The 20,025-nt window shown below is 48.1% G+C and overlaps 1 protein-coding gene across 7 annotated transcripts in view; it reads left to right on the top strand.

Moving 5' to 3' along the window:
- The window catches only part of Eri3 (ERI1 exoribonuclease family member 3), a 129,018-nt gene that overhangs the window by 40,174 nt on the left and 68,819 nt on the right, over positions 1-20,025 (top strand). For all 7 annotated transcript variants that reach the window (XM_013521697.1, XM_005398762.2, XM_013521693.1 and 4 more), the window contains one exon: positions 3,170-3,261. In XM_013521697.1, the coding sequence (XP_013377151.1) occupies positions 3,170-3,261 (92 nt within the window). The remainder of the gene's footprint in view (positions 1-3,169; positions 3,262-20,025) is intronic.

A 20,025-nucleotide genomic window follows, 5' to 3' on the forward strand; every position in this document is an offset into this window, starting at 1 on the left:
CTCTCTCTCTCTCTCTCTCTCTCTCTCTCTCCCTCTCGCCAAGACTCCTTTCCCATGGGTGGGAGACGTGCAGACAGAATTTCCTGGGACCCTTCAGAAGGCTCGGTACCTAACCAGGTCCTCACAGCCCCACTGACCCTGATTTTGAAGGGAGATCCTTGGCTGTGACTGAAGGAGTTCCTCAGTGTGGGCTTCTCCCTTAAGACCAGATTCAAGGAGCAACAGGGGCCCTTCTCTGTGTCTGGGCTAGCTGTGTCCCCAGCTAGGGCCTAGTCCCTGTGGCTGGACTGTTGAGGTAATGTGTGTTTTCTCTGTGCCCTGGTTGAGGAAACGATGTGGACTGCAGGAGACAGCCTGCTGCTAATCCCAGGCCAGCCGTGGAGCAAGATGCTGCTCAGAGGATTCTGAGTCTTCCCAGAAAGCTACTTTCTGCACTTCTGCATACTTTCTGGGTTGAAGAGGGAAGATTTGTGGCTTCAGCTCGTCGAAGGGTGTTTCTGGCAAGGACAGGAGACCACAGGGGTCCCATTAGCCCCTAGTTGGTTATTGAGCTAAAGAGCTTTCCTTCATTTAATCAGAGAAAGGAAGCAGACAAACCTGATTCCAAATGTAGTGTTACTTCCTTGGACAGGCTCATAATAAAGTGCTCACTGTATTTGCTGTATGAGTGCTTCTCCCTGTGAAGGCCTGGTCTTGCTGGGTGTGGCCTCTCCAGATAGCCCTATTCCAGTGGTGATGAACCTATGTCACATGTGTTGTTTTTCTTTTAAGATAAAAGATGTTAATGTAGGAGTTATTTTTTCTAAACCAAAACCTCAGTATTCATGTTTATTTGCAGTGTTGTCCCTTTGTGATAAATAAGTGGGTTCTGGGTTGCAGTTTGGGCACTTGTCTCTAAAATGTTGGCCATCACTGTCTGACCTATTTTGTCCTGCTATCTTTTTCCACTCTGTAACAGAGTTGGGGCATGGGGGAACTCTCTTGCATATGGGGCACTTATTTTGCTGAGCTGCACCAAAGCTGTGCCGATTTAGGGATCTCCGTGTTCACCTTACCTCTTCCCATGTGTAGAATCAGCTTTACTTTCTTCAGGCAACCCTGGGAAAGGTGTGTCTGTGTGTCTGCATGTGCATGTGTACAGGGGCTGAGCTGAAGTGACAGGGGTGGCAGGCTGGCAGTGGAAGGCTCAGACCCAGTGCTGGGAGATTCTTGAGCCGAAGATGATTCTCTGGCATACAGACTGTGAAGAAAGTTTAGAGACTGTGTGCTCTGCCCAGTATAGTGCTAGGGAGTAACTCTGACATTTTGGAGTTAGACTGCTGGAGCCCTGAATGAGATAGGCTTCTTGGCTTTACTCAGGGACTGCTGTGGCATCTCAGAGGTGTCTGGGGAGCTAGCCTACGCCTGCTAGAAGTAATTTTACTTAAAGATACCCATGGACTCTGTTACCCACTGAGCACACAGGCCCTTTGCAGTCTGCCTTAACTGGTCCCCAGCCTCACTGCCTGTTCCTGTTTTCTATGCTGAAGACTTTTCTTACACTCAACTTTTACCCATTCGTGTTCTGTCAGTGAGCAGGCGAATAGGCATGTGCTGGGTTAGGGATTAAGGCAGTGAATGAGGAAGAGCCTCTGCATTTATGCTTGTAGTCTTATAGGGAAAGCAGACATTAAACAGATAATTCCTTCTCAAATACAGAATTATTGTGCGTACAACTTTGCTTCTACCCGTAGTAGCTCTTCCTCGTCTTGGTCCTGTAACACTCTGGTCACTTATCCATCGTTCCGTCTATTACTGTTTTATGATGGTCTACCTTTCTCCCATTCTCAGCCTACTGTCTGTTTGTGGTAGGCACTTAACACATTATCACATTTAATTTTCAGAACAACTCTGTAAGGTGAGTCATCCTACCCTGTTTTATAGATGAAGGAAAGAGGTTCAGAGGGGTTAAATGACTTTTAAATGACTTCCTATCTGTGACACAGCCAGGATGTGGAGGAGCTAAGGGTTGGAACCCAGGTGTGTCTGATTTTCAATCCTGCATTTTTAACTATAATGTGATAGAGCCTTAAAAAGTAATCTTCCTGCATAAGTAGAAGCTGTGGTGTGATCTGCCACACTCCTTCCCCATGCCTGAGATCATCTGAAAAATAGACAGTGCTTCATAAATTCTTTATGATAATTCTCTTGTTATAAACTGATTTTAGTATTTGTACTTCCCAGTATGGGTGCAAATAAAACTGGTCAGAGGGATGAAGGGAAAGAAAGACATCAAGTGTGTTTAGCAGCAGTTTTTTTTTCTCTGCATAGGAATTACACTTAGCCTCCAAAATATTCGCTGAGAGCCGGGCATGGTGGCGCACGCCTGTAATCCCAGCACTCTGGAGGCTGAGGCAGGAGGATCTTTGGGAGTTTGAGACCAGCCTGGGCTACAAAGTGAGCTCAAGGGCAGTCTAACTGCATAGTGAGGCCCTGTCTCAAAAAGACAAAAAAAAAAAAAAGCAAACTGTTCGGTTGAATTTGACTCCTCAGCCAGAAAATGGGAAATACAGAGCTGGGGGCCAGTTTATGAGCTCTTCACAGCTGCAGCAGGAGGTGCTATCCAGATGCCAGGATGGGGCTCTAGCCTGGCCAAAGGTTGCTCCTCTGACAGTGAAAATTTCCTCACCTTTATTTGAATAACCAAGTTCATAAACTTGATTAATGGACATTGGTAAAAGGGTATAATGAATAAATGAATGAACAAAGCTGTTGGTTGGAGTCTGTGCTTGGGGCCTCCTTCCTGCCTGTTCTCATGGTCCAGAGCAGCCTGTCTGTGCTAGGCTGTGCCTTTGTCTGACTACCAGTGAGGTAGAGGAGCAACCAGAAGAGCAAGGGGTGCAGATTGAGCTGCTGGGATCTGGGGCAGGCTGCTAGACAGTGAGGGTGGAGGGTTCCCCTCTTCCACACCCTTGGGCTGTGGCATTTTCCTGAAGGGATCATCCTCCAAGTGCCTCCATAGTTCTGAACCAAGGCTGGGATCCCACTGCAGAGCTATGGTCTGGATAAGATCACAATGTTCTCCTGCTCTGATTACAAGAGGCTTATCAGCGTTTCACTGTTGTGGCTTTTCATGGGCTCAGGGAAAAAAAAAAGAAGAAAATCTCATCTGTTTTTGTGTACTTTTCAGAGGGTCGATGAGTGGATGGCAAAGGAAGGCCTCTTAGATCCAAACGTCAAGTCAATTTTTGTCACCTGTGGAGACTGGGACTTAAAAGTCATGTGAGTATGAGAGGGGCTCTTTTGCTCTGGAGCTTGGAATCTGCGGGACCGGAACTTCCCTTTTGGGGGTATAAATGTTCAAGTCTACAGGGCATCTGGGGCAAGGGTTCCTAGGGTTTGGGGGCTTCCAGGACCAGAGCAAGGCTGGGAGGGAGCCTGCCTTCTGCTTCTGTGGAGCAAAGGTAGGCACAAATCAAGGGCCTTTCCTGGGCTGCTTTTTTTTTTTCTTTTTGAGACAGGGTCTCACTCTAGTGCAGGCTGGCCTTGAACTTGTGGTGATCCTCCTGCATCAGCCTCCCAAGTGCTACAGGGGTACACTACCATGCCCAGTCTGGACTGCTCTTGTTGGGGCCTTCCTGCTTCTGCCTTGTCTTGTTGCTCACAGCAGCCCTTCTGATTGCTGGGATGCATGTTATTTTCCTAGAAAGAAGGCCTTGAAAGAGGGTCTTAAAATTTTTAACCATGTACATTGTGTTTACTATTCTAAATGCTCTAGGAATAGTGAGACATTTAGCAGTCTTATAAGTAGGTATTATTTTTATTTCTGTTTTATTTTTTAGACTGAAATTTGCAACGTTTATTTTTACTTCAAAATACGTTTGGGGTTTTTTAAATTTAATGTGTTTTAATAGCAAATTTAAAGGAACAGCACAGAAGACAGACATTAAAAACAGCTTGCATGTAGAACAGTGGAGGTAGAAAAGTGCAGTGAATGGATACGAACACTTTAGTTGCTGTCAGTAAGAAATTTACTCTTTTGTGTTTGACTCAGCAGCGCATATACTAAAATTGGAGTGATACAGAGACTAGCATAGCCCCAGAGCAATAAGGACATGCAAAATTCTGCTCTTTTTTTTTTTTTTTTGGTACTGGGAATCGAACTCAGGACATTGCACCTGCCAGGCAGGCGCTTGTGCTGCTGAGCTCTATCCCAGGTCCAGCTGCTCATTATTTAAAAAAGCATCAGAGAGGCTTTTTGTTATTTGGTTTTAGTGTTACTGGAGAGTGAACCTAGAACCTTCACACTGAGCTACATTCCCTTTATTATTTTGCATGAATAATTTTTTTTTTCTTTTTTTAAAGAAATTTTTAAAGAATTGGTTATATACATTAATGAGTTTCATTTTGGCAGATTTGTACATGCACATAACATAGTTTGATCATTTTCACCCCAATCCCTGTTACTCTCCTTGCCTTGCCCTCCCCCTGCTTTCACATTTTTTGGAGGGTTTTAGTGTGTATAATACATTTTGCTCATATTCATTCCCCATTACTTCCCCTATGCCCCTCCCCGTCTTATTCCTATTTTAAAGCTAGGGAAATTAAGGCATAGAGAGGTTAATTAACTTGTCTGAGGACACACAGAGCCAGAATTGAAACCTAGGCAGCCTGGCTTTGGGGCCCTTGCCCTTAACTTTTATGTTGTAGCACTGCCAGGCAAGGCCCTGGTGATCCAGTTGAGAGCCTGGTAGCAGGATAAGAAGGGGCTGTTTCTAGGGCGCTGCCCAAGTCTCTAGCCTCCTCTTTTCTTCTTTGCCTCCACTGCTTTTTCTACTTTGTCTCCTGCTCCTGCCCTGGGTGTAGGAGACCAGTTCCTTTGCTGGACACTTTCAGCATCTTGACTGTCCTCATGGATACCTGGCTTCAGACAAGCCCCAGGGAACTAAAGGAGGGTGGAGGTGGTGGGGGCAGTGTTTGCTGAGGATTGAGAGAATCAATACCTCTGTGTTTTTTATCACTGAAGGCAGCAGCAAGCAGCATGTGTGTGTATGTATGTGTGCGTGTGCACACGTGTGCTTTTGAACATAAAGTGGGTATTGTGGGGAGGTGGGGAGTTGGGGAGTTGTGCCCTAGGCCTGCTGTTTTCTACCAAATCAGGTATTATCTTTTCACCAAAGTCCTTTTTATGCCTTTTGGACACTGAGGTGAAGCGTGTTGTTGGATCCTGACTCTGTTGGCGAGTCAGGGGAAAGAACAAGCCCCAGAACACAGAAGCACAGGTGCACCTCATCTGCCATGATAGTTGGGTGTGGGCACTAACCACACCCTTCTAGCTTTGCTCTAGAGGGCCTCTGTCCTCCCCGATGACACACAGGCTGGGCCTGGAAGCAGGTATGAATTGGAAGTCCATGGAGAAGGTGAGGAGGAGAAGGCGGCTGTTCTTGGTGGTGTCCAGGGTAGCTTTGCGCCCTTGGAACAGGGAGACGTGTTACATGGGGCTCTGTAGGCCTGGGACAAGGTTCATGATGACAGCCAGAATTCTGGGACTCTCAGGGCCAAGGAGGAGGGTGCTTTGGCAGAGGTCTGGTTCATCCAGGTAGCTTCACTGGAACTTGCATTCTTTCCCGTTTGTCTCCCTTTGGGGTGCTTATCTTCCAGGTGCCCACATCTCAGAGTCTTGTGCTGTAACTGTGAATGACACACACATATGTGTGTGTATGAAAACTTCCTGTTCGTGGGGCTGGTGACCATTTATTTGGCTGGGCCTCCTGAGCATAGGGTTGGTCTGCCTGTGAGATGGAGGGGTTTCTGAGGGTGTTATCCATCTTTGGCCTGGGCTTGCACTGGCCTAAAGCACTAGGCCAACCCTTGGGCCCTGCATTGGGCTCAGGACAGATGTTGGTGACTTGGGACACTGTTCTACATCTCTGAGAAATGATATAATTGAGAAGATAGTCTGCATTGTGGAATCCAAGTGTATATAAAAGGAAATGAAGTTACAATGAACACAAACGTTACATTATTTGGCCTGCCTAACTACTGGCTCTGGTAGGATGTAGTGTCTCACTTTTATAGATCAAACAAACAAAACAAAATCAAAACCCCTCAGACTCAGAGAGGTAAGGACACATAGCTAAATAGAATTGAATTCTAAGACCATGTAGTTTCCAAAAGGGGCGGTTATGATGGGCTTTTGTGGCTGGTTTGGGTTTGGATGGGTAAGGCCAAGTTCTGGAGAACGGCATGGAGGAGAAAGCAGCTGTCAGGTGGCAGGAGGGGGAGGAGGGCTCTGTGATTGCCTTTCAGAAGCAGAACTCCACATAACTGCTGGGAAGGCTCTTAATTAAATGTGTAACAAAATAAAAACAGCCAGAGAGGAAACCTAAGTAGTGTGGCGTGACAGTGCACAGCTTATCAGTGTTCCTGGAGCCTCTTGTCAGGGGCTCCTCGGTGGCTCTCCACAGAGCCATCACCTTTTTGTGTGACTGAGAAAAGCTGCTGATGAGTCTGACAAGGGTGGTGTTAAATTGACACTCACAAGTTGTTAGTATGTGGCTTACTTCTTATTTTGACGTCCATTTCCAGGTTTTACTAAGTCTGAGGAATTCAGCAAATATTTTCATTTAACAGTGTAGTTTTTAGAAGCCGTGGCTGCTTCTCCTCGCTGTCCTTACTCTCCCCGTCTCTCCCACCCCCACCAGCAGGTTCACATCACTTTTCTTGAAGAGGCTTGATTAATGTAGCTCTGAGAAATGGGAACTGAAGTGGTATCAGAAATACCACCAGAAAAAAGAAATCTGCTCCCATCCTGACAAAATCATTTTGTGTCCATCTTTTGTCAAATCCTGATGAGTTGATGCTCCATGATTATAGGGCTTTGACGCTCTAGCCACAGATCCTGCTAAGGTGGGTTTCAATTTAGTGGGTACAGATTTAATTTTTCACTTTAAACATTTTAAAGAAACAATGCTTGATTTGGGTTTGTCCTTTGATCAGCTCACCTTCTGTACACGGCCTGCTTCTCCTTCACCTTACCTGGTGTTTCCTGAAGCTTCCGTTGGGGTGTAGTGTCATTTCTCTGCTTACCCATTTTGGCATGGTGGGAGAGTAGAGCTGGTGGAGTGTGACAGGAGGGATTTTGGTTTTAGCCAGTAGCTTGAAGACCAAAGTTCCTCAGCTGAATAGCACAGCCTGGCTGAAAAGTTAGAGTAGAAGCTTTGAGGATGGACTGTGGGTCTAATAGGAGGAGAGATGAGCAAGAGGGCAAGACCTGAGGCAGAGTGAGTTGGGATAGTCAGACCCTATACTCTGGTGGAGGATGCTATACTCTGGGCCGGGGCCTGCTCAGAGTTGCTCCAAAGGATCTCTGTCTTAGTCCATCTATTATTTTGGAATAGGTAGTTCCCCTCCCACGTGTAACTGCTGGCCTGGCACTGGGCTTCAGTTCCTTCCCAGCCTTTCTGATGGGGTAACACATAACACCCTTCCATCTGTGCTCTGCAGAGGTGGACCTGGAACACTTCAGGTTTTAGAAGGTCTGGAGACAGAATTGAACTTGCTCAGAGTACACTGCTTGCTGCTGGCATAGGGAGTGTGTCTCTGGCAGGGACTACTGAGGGTTCCAGTGGGCCTGTAGTTAAGTGGCCTAGACTGTTGGAGAACGGGACTGCTGGTAGTCCGAAATGAAGGGCACAGTGATGGAACCACACACTTGGAGAGCACTGCGGGACAGGGGCAGTCCTGGGGTGGCAGGAGGTGGCTGAAAGGATGGACCAGTGACATGCTGGCTGCAGGTCAGGTCAGGTCCTCTTGTCATCATTCAACAGAGTTGACCACTTCATTTGACATATTCCCTATCTTTGCTTTGTGTCTTCTGATTCTCTGGCTTCTCCTTTTTAGTCACTTTTGCAGCTGCCTTATCTTTTACTTTTAAGTGTGGTGTTTCTTAAACATTGGTGTTGCTTTCATCTCTGTCCTAGCTGTCTTTTCCTTTTATTCAACACACTTGCACTTTCGAAGTAATCTCATCTTTTGGCAAAGCTTTACTGTCCTCTGTCTGCTTGGGTCTTCTAATCTTTTTCTTCAAGTAAGAAATGAGAACTGACAAGGCAGCAGAGATCCCGCTGGAGAGGTTGGCTCCAGCTGCCACTTGAACTCCAAGTCTGCATATCCAGCTGCCTTTCCTACATCTTCACCTGGACGGCCATGAGGCCCTTACAGCTGTCATCTTTCTCCGCATAGCTGTTCATTCCAGCTTTCCCTCCAATGATGACTGAAGCTGGCTACTCTGCTGCCTGTCAGAAAACTGAGAATCATCCCTTCTGTAGTCACAGCCAGTGAATTCTCAAGTCTTGTTGATTGTACCTCCCAGGGGTTTCTTGAATTTATTCCCTTCTTTCCATCTCCACAGCCACTGCCCTGGTTAAGATGATTGTATTTTTCTTGGATCACTACAGAAGCCTTTGAACGGGTGTCTTTGATTCCAATCTCACTGCTTCTATTCCCTTCTCCCAGTTGTAGCTGATTATATCACACTTCTGCTTAACCCCTGGCCAGGTTCACCCTTGCCTTCAAGGTCACATCCACACTGTTGAGACTTTGAAGGCTCTCACTTCTCTCGTCTCATCCTTTAGTACTCTCTGTGCATCACTCCACGCCTCATTAGATGCTCTAGCTGGCCGCTTCCTGACACCCTTCTCTAGATGCTTTCCCTTTTGCTCCTGGAGCCCACGTACTTTTTCATGAGTGAAACTGTATTGTGGCTGCCTCTACTTGTCTGCCTCTCTCACCATTTGTAGGCACTATTATAATCCTAGGGCAAGGCTCAATGTGTAGTAGTTGCTTATTATTTGTTTATTTTGGTGGTAGGAATTATACCTGGGGCCTCAGGTGCAGCCCCAGTATTTGCAGAATAAAGGGCAGTTAAGTTGTGGAATGGTCCTGTGGAATCCCTGCTTAGGAAGAATGACAGAGACTTGATGGTAGCTGTCGGGAACATTAGTTGCCAGTGTACAGGGCGAATTGGACAGAAGGGAAAACCCTGGGCCCTGCTGGCTCAACTTGAACATGAGGAGTTAGAGAACTGAGCTCCTAATATAAGGGAGCCCCTCAGTTTTCTCACTGCCAGTACTGATGGAGGCTGGGTGACGTGGCCTAAGACATGGACCAGGAGGAAGGAGCTTGGTCTTGGTCACAGTATGGAGTGCTTTCTCTGAGAGACTTGCATCTCCAGGACTGGAGGCTGGGACTTCTGTAGAAGGGTTAAAGTTAGAGAACAAAGATAGCATTTATTGAGCATTTATGACATATCAGGAGCCCTGTTATGCACTTTACACATACTATTACTTAGTCCTTTTTAGATGCTTTTTGTCCTTTTTCTGACACTGCTTTAACAAATGAAGAAACTGAGACCCAAAACAGTAAATAATTTGTCAAGGCAAATTATTACAATCTGTTTGTGGCAAGGCAAGGATTTGAACCTAAGCATTCTGATTCTAGAACCATGTGTTGAACCATGGTGCTGTCCAGTCATCTGCTTCTGTCCTTCATGGTCCAGGATTTTGTGATCTCTTCTTTGTTTGCACTGAGCCTGGAGTGCTCTCTGATGCTATAGGCTGTTGGCTTCTGGCCTCGTGTCCTGTGTCTCTGTGGAATGTTCATTTTGGGCTGGAGGCATGGTTGCCCTGAGATGTGGTGGGGGATGATTTGGGGCTTCCTGTCTCAGATCTGTCTTAAAGAAGCCATAGCCAACATCACTTTGGACACCTCTAACCTGTATTTATATTTGAAAGCACATAGGCATCTTATTGTGCCACTATGAAAACCATGCCCCTTGCCTGTGTGCCGGTTGGTCTCAGCACTGAGCTGCATCGCCTTTGATTAGTGGTCTGCAGGGGAAGGGGCTGGAGGAAGAACTCCCTGCCAGTCCTGACTTGTCTCATTTCCCCTTACTTTTATCTGTCACTGCAAGTGCTTGGGCTCCCCTCCTGAACTAATTAAGTTTGCATGTGTTTAGACACATTGCCAAATAGGGCTTAGCAAAGCGGAACTGAACTACATCTCTTTCTGAGTAGGGAAGGAAGGGTATATGAACGTTCCTCCACAGGGGCTAGGGAGAAGCGTGGATGACATCCAGTGAGTGTGTGTGCAAGCTGTAGACACCCACCCTGGTCTCCTGCCTGTAAAGCAACCTTCTGATTGGCTGACAGAGGCAGGTGAGGGCCCACCCTCCAGTGCTGTCAGTGAATTGGGCATTCTAAGGGGGCTGAAAATGGAAAGAGGGCAGGTACTGAAGTGTGTTTTTTCCTCCCATGTTCAAGCAAAATGGAAAGTCAGATTTGGTAGAATCTGCATAAAGATTAGATAGAGCTATATACTGTCTGTTGCCAGCCAGATCCATAGTGCTTTTAGACCTGCAACCACCTAAGTGGCAAGCAGAGTACAGGGTGGCCTTCGTTTTATGTCTGTACAAAGTACATTGGAAACTGGGACAGCTGAAGGCTCAAGTTTTCTTTTTGTCAGGAAGACTCTGTTCCCCTGCTTAGTCTCCTGTGATCCCTATGGGATGGTGGCAGGGAGAGGTGGCGGGAAGAATAGTGTTGTCCAGAATCTCCTCACCCTGGAGGTGGGATTTGGCTCAACAGATCCCACAGTGAGGTGATGTTGAGGGCCTGTTCTTATGACAGGCTCATGGCTGCCTTTTACCTCTTGGGCTGGCTTGATGTCTGAGGTTCCTTGTGGCAAAACATACTTGGGTTCTATCCAGCAGCAGTTGCAGGGGCAATCCAGTTGTGAACCCTTTCTCTGAGGTAGGAAGGTAGGAAGTGGGGGTATTGTTTGCCTTGTCACAGAAGGCAGAGGAGCCAGCTGAAGGCCATGGTCGGGGGCTCAGTCCTTTAGATAGGAGGCCAGTGGGTCAGATCAGCGTCAGCCCAGGCTTCCAGTGCACACAAAGTATGGGGGCTTGCAGCGGGGGATGTTGTGGAGGTTGTATAGGAATTCTAGGCCTTTCTTAGAGTTATAGTCTAAGCTCAGAGAGAATGGGAACCAGACCTTCTGCCCTCCCTTCAGTTTCCCTAGAGCCCTCTCGTCAGCAGAGGTGCATTGGGTTAGCCCCAAGAAGGCAGCTTGAGTTGATGGGGTCATGTTTCAGCTGCAGCTAATCCTAGTCACTCGATATAAATCTCTCCCTGCTGCCTCTTCCTCCCTCCCACCTCCAACCCACAGACAGGGAAATGAATCCTGGCCCTCACCCTGAATACATCATGGCAGGCTTGCCTCTAATGAGAGAGGGCCATTCATTGTGGGGTGAAGCTCCCTGCAGAGCCTGGGATGCCATTAATTAAAGAAGAGCCACCTGAAGCCAGTCGTGCGGTGCAGCCTGCCACGCTCAGATGGAGTGGTAGTGGGGTAGCCTCGTTAGCCTGACAGCTCCTTGGGCTGAGAGTTCTTGGGCTTGGAGGAGCGAAAGGTGCTCCCGCCCCCTGCCTGAGAGCTCAGATGCCCCTGGGGCCTGCCTGTTCGAAAACATCAGAAAGCCCCTGCTGCAGGTCCTGGGGCCTAGAACTGGTAGTAAATGGGCTCCTGACTGTGGTCTTGGCTAGAGATTTTGAATTTCCTATATGCAGGAGCAGGTTTCCATGAAGCCAGAGCAGGTTCCTGGTTCCCAGCCTTTGCCCCTTCAAACTCTGGGGTCAACAGGCCTCTCACCCTGCAACTTCCCCTCAGAGCTTTTGTTTTTTTTTGGTTTTTCTCTGGTACCAGGAACTGAACTCACGACCTTGCGCTTGCCAGGCAGGCGCTTTTTGCCGCTGAGCTAAATCCCCAGCCCCTCAGAGCTTTTGTTTGATTTCATGCCTGGAGGGACACTAGAAGCAAAGCTCTCTTGTCTGGGCAACAAGTCTGGCCTCTCCTTGGCAGCAGAGTCTCTGGTGTTCCACTTTCTGGGCAATTCTGGGCTGAAGGGTAGTGCTCAATGGCACCCTCATCTCACCCCTGGGAAGGTACAGAGGGCTTAAATCATTGTGGTAATTGTAGGAACCCTGGAAGGGAAGTTTTACCCTGTTGAAGCACTGATTAAAGATAAAGATGTTTGCTTAATGACTGATCAGGCTGTGAGATGCTTAAGGTGGTGATCACCTCATCCTTTGGCCTGATACAGAGCTGGTGACTAAATGGTTTGTTACTGCTTAATTGGTTCAGAGTCAAGTGCTGTTGCCTAGATTCTGGCCCCCAGGATTTGATAGATAGAGCTCTGCTTGACCATCTGTGAGGGTCTTATCACCTCCTCTTCGTTGGCGGGAGAGGCTAGATATGCTAAGACTTTTGCCTTAGCCTAGAGTTGGGCTAGCTCAGCTCATCTCTTCCTGTCTGGCTTGTCAGGAAGACAGATTGGATCCTATGTCTGTAGTTCTTCAGGATGTTCCCTGAAAATCTGGTTGTATGCTTCATGACAGAATCTGATAGCCAGGCTCAGAGTCTCAGAACCATCTGGAGTAGACTGTGTGATCCATGTCTGCCTGCCTAGAGCTTCCCTGGGATGGAGTAGAGCTTCTGCGCAGCCTCCCACGAGGCACCACCACTTTAGCTTAGGACTTGGGCTGAACTCTTTGGTATACTTGGAACATTTTTAATTTTCTTAGGTCTTGGCCATTAGGGTGTGATGCTGGAGGGGCTTATCTCCTGAGCTCCAAGAAGAAACCTCTAGTGCTCCTGGAAAGTATTTTCCTTTGTGTGAGATATGTATGTATGTAAGTATGTATGTATTTATTTATTTGAGACAGGGTCTCACTATGTAGTTCAGGCTGGCCTTGAACTCACAGTAATCCCCCTGCCTCAGCCTCCTGAGTGCTGGGATTACAGGTGTGTGCCACCACGCCTGGTAAGATTTTTTTTTTAAGATCAGTTTTTTTTTAAACACTTCCTGTGAGCTTCATTGTTTGTTTTTGGTCTTTTAAAATACTTAGGTCTGAAATAGGTATGGCAGGGTATATAAAATATACAAATGTGAAGTGTATAGTGTGAAAAATTTGTATATAAGTATACACCTTTGTCACCACTACCTAGCTCAAGATCCAGGATATCATTCAGAAAACGTTCCTTGTGACCTTTCCCAGCTAGTAAGGGTAGCTAGGAAATAATCATTGTTTAATGCCAAATAATCATTGTTTTGACTTCTGTTACACTGGGTTAATTTTGCCTGTTACTGGCTTTTGTAGAAATGAATTCATACAAGATATACTCTTTTGTGTTTGATTTCTTCTGGACAAAATAATGTATGAAAGATTAATCCATGTGGTTGTATGTATTAATAGTTTAGCCTTTTAATTGCAGCATAATATTCCATCATGTTGTATTTTCCTTTTTGTTGTTGTATTTTCTGTCTTCTTTGCTTGTTTAATACATGTCTGTTGAATGAGTATTTGTATGCTCAGTTTGATATGGAAATTTCCTTAGGGGGCTGTCAGCTTGTCCAAACTCCCTCAACCTTGAAGAAAACCAAATTCCAGTCTTTGGTCTTGTGGTCTTGCCTGTCTTTCTGGAACCTGCACTAGCCTCCCACTTCTCTAAGGTCCTGTGACAGGGAGAGGCTGGCTCTTGGTCTGTGGAAATGGCCTTTGAGCCACACTAACTCATTTATTTCTTCTTCCAACCACAGTGTGTTGACTGTGCTGTGTGCCTTCACTAGTCAAGGTAGTGTGAATGCAGCAGTGAACAGAGAGAGGAAAACCCTGCTTCCATGGAGTTTGCATTGCAGTGCACAAAGCTGGCATTGTCTTCTGCCTTTTGGACTCTGATGTCAGAGAAAATCTTGTTCTTGTCCAGGCTTTTCTGTCTGGTGGGCTCTGCAGGAGTTAGGTGGCAGTGGCCTTGCCACCTTGACAGGGCTTCTTCAGGGCTTGTACGCTGTATCTTCCTTTGCTGCTCATGGTGACAGAGGTGGGGTTGGTGGCTGCTGCTGCTCTTTGGCAGTGAAAGGGTTTCTCACTATTGGCGCTTCCCTTCCACTCTCCTGGAGTCTGATTCCCTCTGTGAGAGGAGAGAATTAATCTCCAACTTCCCATGCCTGTAAGGTGAGTGACCTCTGTTTTGTCGGCGCTTGCCAATCTGTCCTCTAATTCCCGGCCGGGGTAATGGAGACATTACTTTGTACTAAAGCAAACCACCGGTTCTCCTGTGCAGATGCTGTACAGCTCCGGACCTGGGGAAGACAGCTCAGCTGTGTGGGTAGCTTCTCGCAGATGTATAGGCAGGTAGGGGATGGCAGGGTGTTGGCACCTGAGACACTGGTCTCCTGAGTGGTGGTTGGTGAACTCCAGAAGGAGGATGCCCTGCTGTCATATTCTCCCTTACCTCATCCATGCCAAAGTGTGAAGCCTCTACCTTAGCTTGGTCTGAAGATGGTTTCTTTTGCCAGGTTCCTAAGAGTGCACTAGAGGCTGCAAACACCCCACTGAGGAGAAAGAGTCAGTGAGTAAGGGTCTTGGAAGTTGAAGACCAGGAACTTAAGACTTCAGCTTTGCATGGTGGCCCATGCCTGAAAGCTGTGTGGACTTAGCTGTGTAGGGCTTCAGGAAGGGCAAGTTGGAGTGGGTAGGCTAAGTTCTCAGTGTCCCTGGCTAAAGGGTGGTACGACTCAGACTTGATAGTTCTGTAAAACTGTTTCTTCCAAAGCCTGTGAGAATTTTGGTTTAGGGAAGAAAGCCAGCCAGCCCAGAGAATCCCGGGAGCCTGACAGGCCTTTTTCTCTGCGATTCTTTCTTGCAGGCAGCCCGAGGCAGCCTGTCTCTTTGTTAACAGAGTGACAGCAATGTGACACCATGGAAATAATTACTAACAAATCACGGTGCTGACTGCAAACAGCTCTCTGTCTTCAGAGGCATGTCAGGGTGCATTAGAGCAGGACTGGAGGAGCGGCGCGTGGCGGGGGCCGAGGCACAGCCTGCGCTCAGACACTCTCCTCTCTCCCCCACCCCACCCCTTTTTGTGATGTCTGGCTTTCTTGCTCTTGGCCTTCTGCATTGAGTCACCTAAGGGCCTGCTGGATCAGCAAGTGGCAGGTGGTTGGTCCCACTTTCTAGGGGCAGGTAGCCACGGCTTCCATCTCTGCTCTGCAGCACGTGGGTCGTGATGAGATCCAGAGTTCTTCATTGTGAGGCTCCCAAAAGCTGGAAGGGTGCTCCATTTCTCTGGTTTACTCCCTACCCGTTGAGACAAGCTTCACCTGCCAGTGGTTTGGGGTTTGAGGGTGACAGGATCTGCTTCAGCTGGACCCCGAGTTGGGGGAGCCCTGTATCTGTGTTGGCTCAGCTCCCTTCCCCCACCAGCCCTGAGCTCTTCTTCAGTTGCCATAGTCAATTTTTGGTAAGTCGACTTTGTCCATTCCCTCTTGGTTAGCAGAGTGATTCCTCTGACTGTCAGGGCTGTAAATAATGTTCCTGGTGTGTGTGGCTGGAGGCAGTGGTGTGGGGTGGGGAAAGGAGGAGCTGAGCTGCCGTGGCTCCCTTGCCCACCCCCTCCCCTCTCATACAATATTTATCCAGGGATGGGAGTCAGATGCAGCGACCTCAGGGGTCACCCAGTTAAATAGCTTCTGAACCTCCCTGCATTCTAATTGCTGCAGTTGTCCTTTGCTCTGGAGACTTCTCCTCCCCATTGTCTGCTGAGGCACACACTAATGGCTGTCCTTCCTGGCCCTGCTGGGAGGCACGGTGCGGGGAGAGTTTCATGCTACCTTCCTTTCTCTGGGGATAAAGGAATCTTGGTCCTATAACAAGTGGCTTTAGCTAGGAGGAGCATAATCTCCTGTTTCCCCCTACCCCTGCCCCAAATCTGGCTGGTGGAGGAGGCACAGGCAGTGGGCTTGATCGTTGGGGGCAAGGGTCTTCACCCATCTTTAGCCCTGTGGCCAGAATAGTGGGGTTTGTGACTCTTCTATAGGCTGCCTGAGCCGGGGACAGATTCCTGAGTACTCAACTGATGAGTATCATCCTGTGTTCCCTCAGTTCCACATTTAGGGCATGTAAGCTTGTAATATATCCTGTTGGAGTATGCTGCGTTTTACCCAAAGATTGATCAAACACAGAGTTGGTTTGGTCCCCAGGAGGTCAAGTTCTGAGATAGGGTAACAGGTATGCCTGTTTGTTGATTTAAGAGTTGCGTGTGCCACTGGTCAGGTGCATGCCTGTATTGTTATGCTTGTATTGCCAGTGCTTGGGAGGCTGAGGCAGGAGGATCACTGTGAGTTAGCAAAGCAAGCCTGGAGTGCATAACAAGACCCTGTCTCAAAAAACCAAATAACAGAGGGTAGGGATGTAGCTCAGTGATGGAGTACCTGCATAACATGCACAAGGTCCTGGTCTTAGTCCCTAGTACTGAAAAAGAAAATTAAACGTGTCTTCAATAAGACCTTCTTAGAAATGTCAGTTATTTTTCCCTGCAGCTCTTTTCTCTCCTTTTTTTTGGTACTAGGAGTTGAACTCAGGGCCTGCCACTTGCCAAGCAGGTGCTGCACCACTGAGCTACATCCTGGGCCCAGCTCTTCTTTCTTGAGGGATACTGTTGGAAACTGCTAATGAAGGTGCTAGCCACCTAATGTGTCTTAGAGGTGTTGGTACTGAGCAGTAGCCTAAAGTCAGTGCCTGTTGAGAGCTGCTCTAGGCCTTTTAGGTACTGTGCTGGGGACTGTAGTGACTGCCAGGTGATCAGGACAAAAAGACTAGCACATACATTACTAATTACATGGTAAGGTAGATATGCACACACTATAAAGACACAAGACAAATGGCATGAGAACCTGAGAAACGGCCACAGAGAGAAGATTGGTAGCATTTTATAGGAGTAAAGTTTTTTTTTAATAAAATGTTTAAACCCAATGTTAAGTTGAGCTGTTCTGTTTGGAACTGGTGTGAAGCCCCTCCTACTTTTTCTCCCTAATCCATGAGGTAGCCTGTGTGCCTTCTGCAAACCCTACAGCCCCATGGAGCACACTTAAAGAGCCACTGACCTATTCCGATGCTAGTAGGCCAGAAGCGTGGCTCTGAACAGGCTGAGTGCTTACAGGCTTCAAAGTCAAGGGAGCTGGAGTCAGGGTAGAAACCAGCCAGAGGGTTAAGGGAAGCAGCTGTGTCCTTGAGTGCTTGTGTTGAAGCAGATGTCAGGCTGCATCCCAGATCCCGAGCACTAGGAGGATGCCTCTCTGCGGCGCCTCCAGAGGGCATTGCAGGCTAGGCATAAGGTCAAGGTGGCCACAGGCCAACTGGAGACTGTGGTAGGGCATCAAGGAATCTTAGAGACAGCTCAGACTCCACGAGCTCCTGGTATCCCTGACCAAAAAGAGAAGAGCTCTTAGCAGAGGCCAGACCAAGTGTCTGGAACCCTCCCTTTACCTCCTCAGCCTCCTTCCCCTGCCCTGCTCTTTGCTGGGGATTCTGCATTTCAGCCAGGAGAGAGCTTGGGCCAGGTCCTTGTGGTGGATCCAGCACTTCCCCCACAACTAGTGGGTACTGCCTTCCCAGGAAGAGCTGGCGTGGGAAGAACGTGGAAGAGGTGCTTGTTTTCTTGTTTCCTTATATAGAGGCCAGACAGTGCAGGATAGAGGATTTATAGGGTATCGTGGTGCTAGGGCAGTGCATGTTGTATTTTTCCAGTGGGTGTTTGTGGCACTTGTATGCTTCATGTTGGTCTATGGGGGAGAACTATGGAGTAGAGATAGTTGGCAGAGGGCTGAAAAGCTGTGAGCAGGGAGGCATTATATATGGCAGACAGTACCTTTTGGAGGCTTTGAGCAACTGCTTGGCACTAGGGATCTGAGGTTGATTTTACTTGGGAGGACCAGCAGCCTGGCCTAAGGGGCATCCCTCTGCACCCCCTGCGTTCTGGTTTCTATTGGGAATGCTCCAGAACAGCATGTCTGGGAATACTTCCAGCTGTGCTGCCAGACCCAGATGCAGGTGACAGCTTTTCGTCTGTACCACAGGGAAACCAAGAGGAAATTAAATGTCATTTGCCCCCTGCACAGCAGGTCGCTGCCAGATCAGACACTGCTGATCAGACTTGTGCAGAGGGCACTCAAGGGAAGACTTACGCTGCATCCTTGTCCTCTGAGCTGTGGAGACTCCCAGGTGATGGCCTGGCTTACTCCCAGGGCTTTCTCCGCCTGGCTGTGTTCCCCTGGCCTGGAGCCCAGCCCAGTGCTACATGGCAGCTGCGGCCCAGACCAGACCTTAGAGGCATGTGTATGAGTGGAAGGAGACTGAGAGGAAGGGTAGGCAGGGCAGGACCTGGCAACGCAAGACACACAGGAGACTGCAAGGTGGCCAGCTGTTCCTCAGAGATGCCACATGGTATTGTGGAGAGAGAAGGCTCCTTCAAATTAAAAGAAAGTTGAGTTTAAGTCCTGACTCCACTACTTACTAGTTGTTAGATCTTGGGAAAGTCACGTTACCCCCTCAAGCTCTATTTCCTCATCTGTAGAATTAGAAGCATTGCTGTCTCATGACATCTGTGGGAAAAGAGCTTCATGTTGGGACTGGTGCTAGAGGCTTCCTTACCCCACCTCCTGCCAGGGGGCCTCCCTGCAGAGTTAGCTGAAGGTCTGTGAAATGGGGTAGGTGGTAAATCTATCTAGGAAGGCACAGCTGGTCACCCTGCATTGCCTTGAAGCCCTTCTTGTCCTTGTCCTTGTCCTCTCAACCAAGCATCTCAAGGCCTTCATCAGGTGAGTGTAGATGATGGTGGAAACTAGCCAGAAATCACCCATCCTTACCAAAGGGTTGAGCCAGTGGCTTCCAGCCCCCGCTTCCTGTTTGGGGGGACCATTGGGTTTGCCCCAACCCCCCCTTCACTTGAAACACCGGGTGGGTTCCGCAGTGACATGTATTAACAGGGCTTTGGGAAAGATGTTTTAATACTGAGAGAGTTCTCCCTGAAAATTCCCCACCCCCGCCTCATACCCCTCTCTGAAGCATGGCTGCTGGTGGTGAAATTCATTAGTGTTCCCTGACAGGCAGTGGCGACAGAGGCGCTTGCTGTCTGCTTCCTGCTCCCTCGCTCTCATGCTCCTGCTTCACGCACACTGATATTTAAAGCTGATGGGCTGCTTATAGACTTCTTGTACCATGACAAGTTTGGGGAGGGGGGTGGGGAGGAAGAGACAGACAAGGAGCCAGCTGTCACGCTGGTATTTCAAACAGTACTCTCTCCTGACCCTTTGCAGGCTCTAGCAAGTGTATCATCTTTCTGAAGCCTGTGGTTGGAATTGTAACCTGCAGCCGTCCCAGAGGATGGGGGCAAGTGTAAGGGCAAAGTAGGCTGAGAAGTCAGCTGTGGGTTATCCTAGGGCTATGGGCAGACAGGGAAAAGTGGAGGGACAGAGGGTACATGTGCTTGGTTGAGCAGAGGGCATCGTAGCTAAGGCTTTGCAAATGCTCTAGGACATTGCCCTCCCATCAGCCACAAATGAAGTGGCCCTTTCTCAGTAGTCTCTCCCACAGCAATCATGTTTATGTTGTGTGTATCTTATGGATGGGCCTGGGAGCCTCTGAATGTTGGAATCAGGTTCACTAGCCATTTCCTTCAGGATCCTATGTTTCAATGATGTTCTAAAAATGTGTGGTGGTCAATTAAGGTAGCAGGTTTTCCCATTTTATGTCTAGAATAGGGTCTTGGCCTTTGTTCCCTGGTATTTGTGTGCTCATGCTTTGGAGAATGAGTCCCAAGGTACCTCCTACATCCATAACTCTTTCCTGTGGCCCAGGCTTTAGGAAATTTATTTCTGCAGCTGTTGAGTGATTGTAGAACTTTTTCTTAGCGTTTTATCTACCACAAGGCTTCGGTATCCTTTTCCTGACTGAGGCACTGTCTTCCCAATGTATATGACGTGGAAGTATCTCCAAAGGCTGTGTCAGGGTTGATCTCAGCTAATCTTTTAGCCAGAATCCCTCCTATGTGTCCCACTTTATAAAGTCAGCTCTAGCTGGGCATGGTGCCATTATACCTGTAGTCCCAGTACTCTGGGAGGCTGAAGCAGGAAGATTGCAAATT

This window comes from Chinchilla lanigera, unplaced genomic scaffold (assembly GCF_000276665.1).
Source record: "Chinchilla lanigera isolate Chin_1 unplaced genomic scaffold, ChiLan1.0 scaffold00063, whole genome shotgun sequence".
NCBI lineage: Eukaryota > Metazoa > Chordata > Mammalia > Rodentia > Chinchillidae > Chinchilla > Chinchilla lanigera.